The sequence below is a fragment of the Microcaecilia unicolor genome, chromosome 12 (genome assembly GCF_901765095.1).
Source record: "Microcaecilia unicolor chromosome 12, aMicUni1.1, whole genome shotgun sequence".
In the NCBI taxonomy this organism is placed as follows: Eukaryota; Metazoa; Chordata; class Amphibia; order Gymnophiona; family Siphonopidae; genus Microcaecilia; species Microcaecilia unicolor.
In genome coordinates this window covers 21,696,366-21,708,712 of record NC_044042.1, presented here as the reverse complement: position 1 = coordinate 21,708,712, position 12,347 = coordinate 21,696,366, and the positions used below count along the sequence as shown (strand labels likewise).

Sequence of the window (12,347 nt, the reverse complement as noted above, 5' to 3'; positions counted from 1 at the left end):
TTTTCCATTTAAAAACACATGAATGTCTCATTGAAGGCTTTCTTGCTGCTAAAATGTCATGACTCCCCTTTGTTCTCAGCATCTCTGTTGGCTCCACCTCACTTTTTTTGCTGTCATTGCTGCTAAATCTGATCATCTCCTGTTGTAGATTAGAAACTTTGACCATTGTAGCCTGTCAACTGTATCTGCAGAAGGGGCTTGAAAAGCTCCACTGGCTCTGTCTCTTCACAGTTGCTACCACTAGGCCTAATTTTCTACTGGAGGGGACTGGTAACCTCAGCTAGCTCATCTCAGTGGAGTGAAGTTTTCATTTCAGAAGCACTAATGCAAAGTGTGTATGCTGCAGAAGATAAGTTCATTTGTTCGGATGGATGGACAAACCCTCAAAAATAGGTGTTGTAGCATGGGCAAAATGCAGCTAACCAAACAGCGGTTATGTGATAGTTGAGAAAAACAGGTATGCCCCCCGTATAGCTACTAATTCTCTGTGTGAAACATTAAAGCGCTTAAATGTTCATGAGGTACCGATTCCTTGCTTTATCTAATTCTGTCCTGTCTTTCTAACGTTTGAATACATTGCTAATGAGCAGATGCTGAATATATGGTGGTATCAAAAAGTATAATTTGTATGAGTCTTAAGAAAACAAAAATGGAGTGGAAGACACCCACTGGCTACATGGCCTTACTGTCCCATACAGAGCATGTTATCTATTACTGAGAGACTCGCTGAGGAGATTTCAGATTGACCATCCAACAGCTGTATCTCCATGGACTACCACTCAGTAATGTCATTTGTTGCTTGAGTGGCATGTTGACCGATCAATAAGAAAAGTGGCCGACCCTGAATGCACCTCCATGTACTCCTACACATTATTGGTTGTGCCTTTCATTGTAGCAGTCTCCACCATTGTGGCCTGATCAGGATATCTGCCTTCCTTTGCTGTCACCACTGTGCCTGATGTGTGTTATGGTGATTAGCTGCCTTTGCCAGCTCCATTTCTTTGTAGCCGCTGCCACCAAGCTTCATCTCAGTAGAGTGAATCTTTAATTTAAGAAGCACATACGCATCTCAGACTAAAACTTCATATGTATATAGATGCAGATGGATAAGACACTCCACGAAATGCACCTAAAAACACACATTTATTCCAGACTGTATATAAATATAGACGTGTAAGATAGTTGAACCGTAAGCAAAGATATCCAGACAAGCAGGGCATCCTGGGTAGTACCGCTGTTCATGGGACAATCTGGATTGTGCACATGGGACTTATTTCCCCAGCTTGTTTTGGTTCATAGGAGATCTGGCTCTCATGTATTGCTGTTTTCGAGTGTCAGACCAGACCATTCCATCCCCTGCAATAACTGTTGCCTTTGGTATCTGATTTTTTTATTTTTCTGGAGAATAGCAGTAGACCCATAGGCTCCAAAGTACATACCTGTCTTGGCACCCCCTTCTACCTACTTCAAATATTCATCATTTCTTACTATGATATTAGTATTCATAGTCCCTTTTTTTCTGCTATGGCGTAGGGGTATCCTGGGGAGAGAGGTTATTTACGTTCATTTTTATTTATTTATTTACTTATTTTCATTTCGGCACATATTCAGTTTGTCCTAATCAAAATGACAATGCATATCCCCCTTCTGTGGTTTGGTACACTAACATTGAGAAATTGGGTGCTCACCTCAGTATACCTGTTTATCTGTACCTCCTTTTTTTTTTAAGCTAACCCTATCACCCCACTTCCACTGTAACTGTTCATGATACTTTCCTCACTGTGTTCCTTAAAAGTCTTGTGCAAACAAAACAGGGAAACCTGCAGCACCTTCTGTCCTTAGTTCCGCCTCTTAACTGAGTCCTCCAGTTTATCAGAGAGGTTTTATAATTTCAGCCTTGACAGGCTTTTTCTTTTTTTTTTTTTCATTTGATCATGCAATGCTGAGGTCTGAGCACTGCTGTATTGCTGGGAGGGGAGGGACTATGGCAATGAGAGAAACCACGAAGACTGAGAAGCAAGCGTGGAGGTTACTGGCCACAGACAATGCACCCCTGCTGCAGCTCTGTGCTAGGACGGACCAGCAGTGCTCTAAGCATACAGCTGCCTTGATCTGAGCACAGTGTGTCTCTGTTTAGCTATAGATTGATTTTTAGCTGCTGTTTTTGACAGGAAAGGAATGCACAGAAGATCCCCTAAGATTCTCAGACACCGATTACTTCTCCAGCGCTGTGTGACCAGAATGGAAGAGAGAAGAAGGGAGGGCAGGACTGGATACCCTTTTCTCTGTTACTTTATCTGGGGATGTGTACTGCTCAGCTCTGAGAAGAACATATGTCTCAAATGGGCTGCCTGTGTCCAGATTGTTTAAAGAAGGCGACGACGCTTGTGTGATCATCTTTTGTCTGTCCGTGAAAGACTGACTAGCATGTCTGCGAGTCTAATGAGACTTACTCTGCATATATCCAGCTGAAAGTCTTTGTGCACTGAATAAAAAGAGCAGAATTTTTTTTTTTTTGTTATAGCATATGTTTTGAGTCCTGGAAATGTAAAAGGAGTGTAGCAGATAGGTTTTGTCAACCTTGCTGTATAGGAGAGGTGGCTGATGCACAAGAGAGAATTTGCACCTGGAATCTGCAGAGCACATGAGGACAGTATACTACTTGTAGCAACATGAAGAACTGAGAAGTTGTTTGGGGAAAGGGGTGGGCTGCGATGGCAAGAAACTGAGCACTTTCAGTCAAACTTAGAAAGCCATAGAGCAGTGCCCGAATTTTAACAGAGAACACAGAAAAAAAAAACCCACAAGAGGATGTGCGAACTGAGATGGGGTGGAGGGGGGATGGAGGAAAACATGCCATATTTTAAGTAGCTTTCCCAGTACAGTGGAGGTACTGAATTCTTTTCTTGCATCCTGTGGGTTGGACTGGCACTGCACTGTGTCCTATTTCCAAACGTGACACAGCTCGGAATGTATGAACTCTGGTGTACTTTTTGAATGTATCCGCTAACCTTTTACAAACTAGCAACAGAACAGTGATGGATTCCAGCACCAGATGAGAAAAATCTATTGAAAATTACATTTTAGCTAATTCTTCTGCCAAGTTAGTGTTCACTGTTGACTGTGTCTTGCATGTTCTCCTGTAAGATGATGATGGATTTTCCGTGGATGGCCTCTGTTTCATCCTGACTGTGTTTTACCCTTGTCTCATTCTGAACATTTTGCTATCTGTGTTTGAATGTTGCAAGCTGTGCATGAAGATTTGCTTCCTCTCTGAAGGATTCCTGCCGCCACAGCCATTGTCAGAGCTGCATTCTTGAGTTTGCATGGACAAAGGAATCAGCTGATTGTACTCACCCTTTTGTACTGCAGTCCTTTTGCGTCTCTTCCATATTGCTGTCCTTGCTGATTTGAATGCCTTGGTTGTGGAAAGTTATTACCCCCCCCCCCCCCCCTCCTCTGAGACCATGAATCTGTCAGGAGGCTTCTAGTGGGGGTTGGGCTTATTTGAGTCCTTTACCAGAAGCTTAATGAATATAAGCGCCCTTGACTTTGGTCCCTTAAATAGAAGTGAAAAAAACATTTCTGCCTTAAGTTTGAGTATTACTAAGCCATGAATTCATAAAGACAAGTTGTGGATTGTGTTTGAAATCTTCTCTTCAATTCCCATTCATGATTTAAGGGATCTGTGCTTAATGCTTCCTTGTCCCCCATTGACATTGTAACGTGTTTTATGGTAATAGCTATGATGTGGCAATGCCACCTGTCATCCTCTGAGTGCCGCTGCTACCGCCTTAACGGTTTTTCCCTTTTCAAGCGTCTGCCGATTCCTCTCTCATCAGGTTCGCGGATGTTGGACCAGAGCGTTGGGGAGTGGTTGGAGTCCTTGGGCCTGCAGCAGTACGAGAGAAAATTACTTCTGAATGGCTTTGATGATGTGCGTTTTCTGGTGAGTGACACAGGGTTTGTTTTGTTTTGTTTTTATCCTGTTTGTCTAATGACTGGTAGTTGTGAACTAAGGAAGAGATTGTAGATACAAGAACTGCAGTCTAGTTTATACCTCACCCCTTTTTTCTGTTGGGCCACTGTTTTACTCCTGACACAGTCACTTTATTTGGCATACTCCAGTATCTTATTATATTGTTTTTGAGGAATACTTTAGCAGCAGCACGTGTGAAAATTCATCTCTTGTGCATGAAATGAGGAAGTGAGAGTGCTGTGAATTGGATGAGGTGGAAGGGTTTGAGAAGTTGTCCTTACACCTAAGGAATTACCCTTTCCCATTTTAGGACAGGAGGTTTTATGCTCTGATCCTTTGAGCATCTCTTACATCTTATTAAAAGAGAGCTGGAGGATAAGCTGTTATTCTGATCCCTGTAACCTTCCAAAGAAAAAAAATAAGTGAAAGCTTTTTTGAGCATTCTGTACCAGTCAGTTTTTCTGTTCATTTCATCTTCTCTTCTCTCCCCTCCCCCTGTTTGTCATTTGTGTTTCTCTCTCTGCCAGGGCTGGCTCTGCTATTGAGTAATTGTGTTTCTTGCACGTGGCCCTACGTTTCAGCCCTCACTGACTTATGCAGATGAGGCCCCACTGTGAGTCTCTGCTCATGGCCTTGTATCCCTCTGTATCCCCACAAGCTACCTCTGCCTTTCACTTTCTTGACATTTCAGTTTGCAAGGAAACAAAACACATTTACCAAGGCCACCTAAAGTGCAAGTTGCAAAACCAGGTATTAAATTAATATCCTAGAAGATCTCCTAAATCAGAAGTTGGCTTTCTAACACCTAGATCAAACTATTTCTGTAACAGAAATGTGCATTTAGACTTAAAGACACACATTAGAAACATGGAAACGGGATGGCAGATAAGGGCCAACTGGCCCATCCAGTCTGCCCACCCTCAGTAACCACTATCTTCTCCTTTCCCTAAAAGAGATCCCACGTGCCTGTCCCATGCTTTCTTAAATTCACACAGTTCTTGTCTCCACAATCTTTACCGGGAGGCTATTCATGCTTAACTTCATCCTATGCCTTCATGACAGCATTTTCCTTCATTTGAAAAAGGCTCACCTCCTGTACATTAATGCCTCGGAGGTATTTAAACGTCTCTATCTTATCCTCTTTCTCCTGCCTTTCTTTCAGAGTATATATATTGAGGTCTATAAGTCTGTCCCCATACCCTTTATGACAGAGACCACTGACCAATTTTGTAGCCGCCCTCTGGACTGGACTCCATCCTGTTTATATCTTTTTGTAGGTGCGGTCTCCAGAGTTGCACACAGTATTCTAAATGGGGCCTCATCAGAGATTATACAAGGGCATGATCACCTTTTTTTTTTTTCCTGATAGTCATTCCTCTCCCTGTGCACTTGAGCATCCTTCTGGCTTTGACCGTTGCCTTTTCTACCTGTTTGACCACCTTAAGATCATCAGATATGATCACCCCAAGTCCCGCTCTTCTTTCATACACAGAAGTACTTCACCCCTATACTATACCCTTCCCTTGGGATTTTTGTAACTCAAGTTCATGATCCTGCATTTTTTAGCATTAAATCTTAGTTGCCAATTACTGGACCATTCTTCAGGCTTCGCTAGATCTCTCCTCATGCTATCCACACCTTCCAGGGTGTCCACCCTATTACAGAGTTTGGTATCATTCACAAAGATACAAACCTTACCAGACAGTTCTTCCGCTATATCACTCACAAAGATGTTAAAAAGAGCCGGCCCAGGGACCAATCCCTGTGGTACACCACTGATAACATCCTTTTCCTCGGAGCAAACTCTGTTTACCACTACCCTCTGTCTCCTTCCTCTTAACCAGTTTTTAACCCAGTCAGTCACTTTAGGCCCCATATTGGAGAAGTTCTGATGGCTCCATTGTCTGACCTCTTCAATGCTTCTTTAGAATCTGGAGGTCCCTCTGCACAAGAGCAGAAGTAAAAAGGAGATTAGGCATTACAGACCTGTTAGTATGACATCACTGGTGAGTAAACTAATGGAAACCCTTCTAAAGCAGAGGAGTGTGAGTTTTCTCGAATCGAAGGGACTGCAGGACCCGAGGTAGCATAGTTGCGCTAGAGGCAGGTCTTGTCAGACAAATCTGATTGATTTCTTTGACTGGATGACCAAACAGTTGGTCATGGGAGGGGTGCTAGATGTGGTGTACTTGGAATTTAGGAAAGTCTTTGACGCAGTTCCGCACAGACGACTGATAAACTGAGTTCCCTCGGTATGGGGCCTAAAGTGACTGACTTGGTTAAAAACTGGTTAAATGGAAGGAGACGAGGTAGTGGTACATTGTCCAGAGATGTTCTGCAAAAGCTTTCCAGATTTTGAAGTCACATCTAAAATCTATCGGTCTCCTCTTAATTTTCAGACTCTCTGATAGAGATCACAGTGTTAAGCATTCCTTTCCTATGACTTTTCAAATATTGTGATATCTGCTTTACTGCCTTTCTAAGGCTGAGTAGCTGGAATTTCACTGGACCATAAGGCAAGGCATTTGAGGAAGTGCATACTGACAGATGGGGTGTGAGACTAATTACATTTTTATATAGCAAAATAAACCAAAAGCTAAGAAAAAAGGCCTCTAACACTGACATAATGGCTAATGCTGAGCTCTTCCTTCATTACCTCAATTACAATTGGTGGAAAATTAGACAGAATAGTCTGCTGCTGTTTGGTTTCATGCAGTTGAAGATCAGCTTCCTCATTTTCAGCATACCCTGATGGCACAGAATAGGTTCTTAGTCTTCTCTGACCTGTAGAAGTAGCCTAGTAGTTAAAGCAGCAAGCTGACTAGGGAAGCTAAGGTTCAAATCCTGAAGACACTCCTTCTGACACTGGGTAAATCATTTCACCTTCCATTACCTCAGATACAGACTTAGGCCCACATTTACTAACTAGTTAGCACATTAATGCTCATTAATGTGATTTTAGGGCTTGCGAGATGAGGAGGAAGCATTGTAGGTTAATCAGGAAAGAGGGAATGGAGCATCTGTTTACATGGGTGTTATAAACAGACTTCAGAGGCAGAAATTGTTGACAAGAGATTTAATTGAAACCATTAACTATATTGCTGTGAAAGGTGATTTCAGTCTGCCAGATGTCGATTGAAACATCCCTGTTTTGATGTCTAGAAGTAGGAAGATCTCGGATTCTCTACAGGGGAGCTGTTTGACCCCTGGTAGTGGAATCCACACAAGAAGGGGCAATACTGGAGCTAGTATTAATGAATGGAGAGAGTGTTTCTTATGTTATAGTATTGTAACATTTATAACCGGCGCTTTCACACTTGTTAGCAGGCTCAATGCGGCTTACAATAAAACAAAATTTACAAGATAGCACAAAAATGGATAAAACATTTAAATATAGTATAGTGGGTGATCACCTGGTATCCAGCGATCACTGTATGGTGTGGTTCAATATTGGAACATAATGGAGAATGTTCATTCAAAAGTGAGGTTTCTAGACTTCAGAAAACTAACGGCCAAGGTAGGGGACTACCCCAAGGAGGAGGAAGCAGAAAAGCAGTGGCAAAACTGGAAGAAGGTATTTAAGGGCAAGAAAAATCAACTAAAATAAAAGAAGCTTCTATGGCTCTCAAAAGAAGTAGCTGAAATGGAAGGGAAACAGAGATTAACCTTCATAAACTGCAAGAGATCACGGAAAGAAGAAAAGCAACTATATCTGCAAAAGCTAAGGGAAGCTGGTAAAGCAGTCAGGAAAGCAAAGATGCAAGTAGAAGAAAAATTAGCCAAGACAGTAAAGTGGAGAGACAAAACTTTAGTTATGTAGTGATAGATGTCAGATTCAAGGGTGAAAGGGAGGAGGAATATGTAGAAGTTGAGGATAAAGCAGACTCGCTTAACAAATATTTCTGTTCTGGGTACACAGATGAAAGCCTAAAGAGTAAGACTTCAGAAAGCAAATATACAGGTATGGAAGTGAGGTAGACCTCAAATGATTTTCAGAAGACTGTGTGTGTGTGAAGAGCTAGATAAAAAAAAGTAGAAAAAGCAGTAAGGTTGGATGGGAAACATCTAAATGAGCCTAGAGAAATTCCTGTGACTTCTCAGTCTGACATTTATTTAAATTATTTTATTTTATAGAAAAGAAAAAATAATAACAATGTTGAGCAGTACATAAAGAAACATAGCTCTCAGCACACTATCGTATCAAACATCGCCAAGGTTATACCATCAGTCTTTGGAACAAAGCCACTGTCTGACCTTTTCAGTGCTTCTTTAGAGTTAAGAGTGGTCCCAGAGGACGAGAAGGGCAGATGTAGTTCCTCTTCACAAAAGCAGGAAGGAAGGAGGAGGTTGGGAACTACAGGCTGGTTAGTCTGACCTCTATGGTAAATAAATCAATACTAAACACTACTAAAACAGAAAAGAGTGTGGTTTCTGGAAATCCAATGGATTACAAGGCAATATGGTTTTACTAGAGGTAGAGCTTGTCAGATGATTCTGATTAATTTCTTTGACTGGGTGACCTGACAGATGGACCAAGGGAGAGCTGTAGATGTGGAGTACTTAGATTTCAGCAAAGTATTTGACATGGTTCTACATAGGCAACTTATAAACAAACTGAGCACTCTCTCTATGGGCCCTAAAGTGACTGACTGGTTTAGAAACTGGTTAAGTGGAAAGCAACAAAGAGTAGTTGTAAATGGAGTTCATTCTGAGGATAAGGGCAGTGCCAGTGGTGTGCTGCAGGGATCTTTCCTTGGTCCAGTTCAGTGTTTTTGTGAGCAATTTTGTGGAAGGGTTGGCAGTCAGGTTTGCCCCTTTGCAGATGATTCAAAATCTACAATAGGGTTGACACTCTGAAGGTGTGGAGAACATAAGAAGGGATCTAGTGAAAACTTGAAGAAAGATCTGGAATTTGGCACATAAGATTTAATGTCAAAAAATGCAACGTCATACAAAAACCCAAGGTATAGGCGATGAAGAAGTTCTATGTACAAAGGAAGAGCAGAACCTGGGGCAGCTCCTTGTGACTCTGGGCAAGTCACTTAACCCTCCATTGCCCCATGTAAGCCGCATTGAGCCTGCTATGAGTGGGAAAAGCGCGGGGTACAAATGTAACTAAAATAAAAAAATAAATAAAAATAAAAGGGACCCCATGATGTCTTGGAAAGTTTAGTAATCGCACTTGATGTGTGTAAACAATCATAAACAGAAACCCAAAATGCCTTTACAAAACTTTTAAATGTCGCCAAACATTGTGTTACCTATCTTAATCATATTTACTGTCGATGGCCTCCAACATGGGCCACGTTTCACAATAAACGTTTTCAGTGAGGCTTAATCCACAACAATAAAAGGAGATCCAACTTCGGAAACATTTAATGACATGTTTGCTGGTACTTAGAAAGGCTGAGGGGTTGTTTTTTTTTTTTTTTTTTTTAAGTTGGCTCTCTCTTTATTGCTGCAGATTATGCTTCTCTAAAGAAGCTTATTATGAAACATGGTCCATGTTGGGGCCTGTGGATAGTGAATATGACACTTCTCCAGTGACAGTCTTTGTGACCTTTGGGCACGTCACATCTCCCTCCATTGCCTCAGGTACAATATTAGGGCTAGATTTATTAACATATTAACACAAATTATGGACATAATTTAAATCTCAATAGTGCATGTTAACACATATGAGTAAGTCTAGCCCTTAAAGTTTAAGCCCTTTTGGGACTGGGAAATAACTGCTTGCTTTTGGAGTTTTATTTTTTTTTTTAAGAAGGGATTTCTGCCACAGTTGGGCAAATATTACTTAGAGGCGGATCTTTTCTAGGGATGAAGTATGTACATTTTTTTTTTTGTAAATGAGAAAATACATAAAGGCAAGTCTGGATATCACATAGAGTGGTAGCTAGTCATCACTACAACATTGTCTGCTCTATGGCTGGTTTACATTAGAGAACGATCATTCTAGAAATGAGCACATGTGGATTAGTCATGCAGACTGTATTCCATAAAAGAAAGTCATTAATTAGATGCCGGTGTGGTCATTGGGTTTATATGAATTTCTTCTAATATGATGGTTTCTATTTTTCTGCATATTTATGTAAATTTGAATGAAATCTGGAGCGTTCATCTGTTGTCATAGTAAATGATGGCACATAAGGACCAGTTGGCCCATCCTGTTTATCCAAGTCTGGATTAGTTTACCTCAAAAAGCAGTGTAGTATTAAGTTTGTTTCAGGTTTATTAAAGGCTTTCTATCCCACCCATCAAACGTTTGTCTAGGCAGCTTACAATCTAATAGGAAAAAAGTAAAAGAGAGAAAAAAACCAAAAAGATTAAACAGCACCAAAAAAGTACACACAATACGCAGAGCAGACATCAACACAAAAGGGACAAGGGAGGAACTACAGTATCTTATAGGAAAGAGAGAGAGGGAAAAGGAAAAAAACATTAAGAAAGCATAATTGCAGGTGTTTCACGCAGACCCTGGTTAGGGCACATAAGCCTCAAAGAAGAAACGAGTCTTTAAATTGAGGTAGAGATGGCAGGGCTTTCAGGTCCTCAGACAAATGATTCCATAGTTGGGGAGCTTGCACGGAGAAGTGAAAGCGGTGCGTAACAGTCGAAGAGATATCATGAATTGATGGAACTACTAGAAGATGCTGTTGAGAGGATTACAGAAGATGGGGTGATTTGTAAGGAAGAAGGAGTGCAGAGAGAAAAGAAGGCTCAGCGCGAATTTTTTAAACCAGAAAAAGAAGTTTATACATAATACGATAGGGGATAAGTACATAAGTAATGCCATACTGGGAAAAGACCAAGGGTCCATCGAGCCCAGCATCTTGTCCACGACAGCGGCTAATCCAGGCCAAGGGCACCTGGCAAGCTTCCCAAACGTACAAACATTCTATACATGTTATTCCTGGGATTTTGGATTTTTCCAAGTCCGTTTAGTAGCGGTTTATGGACTTGTCCTTTAGGAAACCGTCCAACCCCTTTTTAAACTCTGCTAAGCTAACCGCCTTAACCACATTTTCCGGCAATGAATTCCAGAGTTTAATTACACGTTGGGTGAAGAAAAATTTTCTCCGATTTGTTTTAAATTTACTACACTATAGTTTAATCGCATGCCCCCTAGTCCTAGTATTTTTGGAAAGCGTGAACAGACACTTCACATCCACCTGTTCCACTCCACTCATTATTTTATATACCTCTATCATGTCTCCCCTCAGCCGTCTCTTCTCCAAGCTGAATAGCCCTAGCCTCCTTAGTCTTTCTTCATAGGGAAGTCGTCCCATCCCCGCTATCATTTTAGTCGCCCTTTGCTGCACCTTTTCCAATTCTACTATATCTTTCTTGAGATGCGGCGACCAGAATTGAACACAATACTCAAGGTGCGGTCGCACCATGGAGCGATACAACGGCATTATAACATCCTCACACCTGTTTTCCATACCTTTCCTAATAATACCCAACATTCTATTCGCTTTCCTAGCCGCAGCAGGTGGACATCTTTCAAAAGTGGCGTAACATGGTCACACTTCCTGTGTTCTGTTATAAGCTTAATAGCAACGTTTTGAATAAGTTGCAGTCTGTACAGTTCATGTTATGGAAGACTCGTATAGAGAGAGTTACAGTAATCAAGTTGTGACACAATGAAAGAGCAAACGAGTGTTCACGGCAGCAGGAAAAAGTAATGGTTTAATGGATCTGATAACGCCTGAGTTGAAAGAAAGCATGACTCATCACTGAAGATACCTGAGGAGTAAAGGTAAGTGCACTGTCGAGAAGAACTAGTTTACAATTCTAATATCAAAACAAAGGAAAAGTATTAAGAGAAACAGAACTGCAAGTGTTACCTGGAATGTTCAGCTACCAAAGGACTAATCAGTATGCCAGATTTTCAAACCCATCAAATTTTTCCTGGCTAGGTTGTTTTAGCTAAGGATATCTTCCAGCTGCCAGAAGTAGTACAACTTGCACGTCTGCAGGATATCATGCCTAGATTTGTTGTCTTCCTTCTGTAATCATCTACTATTCTGGTAAATACCGAGACACAGCTCTCTTTTTGTGAATGTTTTTTTATCCAGTCCTGTTCTAATACTGTTCGCTATCCAGCTTATTTTCGAAAGAGAAAAACGCCTATATTTCGACCCAAATCGGGAGATGGGCGTTTTTCTCGCAAAGGCGCCCAAATCAGTATAATCGAAAGCCGATTTTGGGCGTTTCCACCTGCACTCCGTCACGGAAACGAATAAAGTTGACGGGGGCGTGTCAGAGGCGTGGTGGAGGCGGAACTGGGGCGTGGTTATCAGCCAAGGAGAGATGGGCGTCTTTAGCTGATGATCGGAAAAAAAAAGGCGTTTTTACCGCGATT

The 12,347-nt window shown here is 41.4% G+C and overlaps 1 protein-coding gene across 13 annotated transcripts in view; it reads left to right on the top strand.

Annotated features, from left to right (window-relative positions):
* Window positions 1-12,347, top strand: part of ANKS1A (ankyrin repeat and sterile alpha motif domain containing 1A) — a 246,919-nt gene that overhangs the window by 170,059 nt on the left and 64,513 nt on the right. For 12 of the 13 annotated variants that reach the window (XR_003943956.1, XR_003943957.1, XR_003943955.1 and 9 more), the window contains one exon: window positions 3,843-3,949. Coding sequence is in view for 8 of the 13 variants with exons in the window: in XM_030220444.1 (XP_030076304.1) it covers window positions 3,843-3,949 (107 nt within the window). In the remaining 5 variants the exon portion in view is untranslated. Of the gene's footprint in view, window positions 1-3,745; window positions 3,950-12,347 lie in introns of those variants that run through there. The other variant, XM_030220443.1, reaches the window with a different exon arrangement.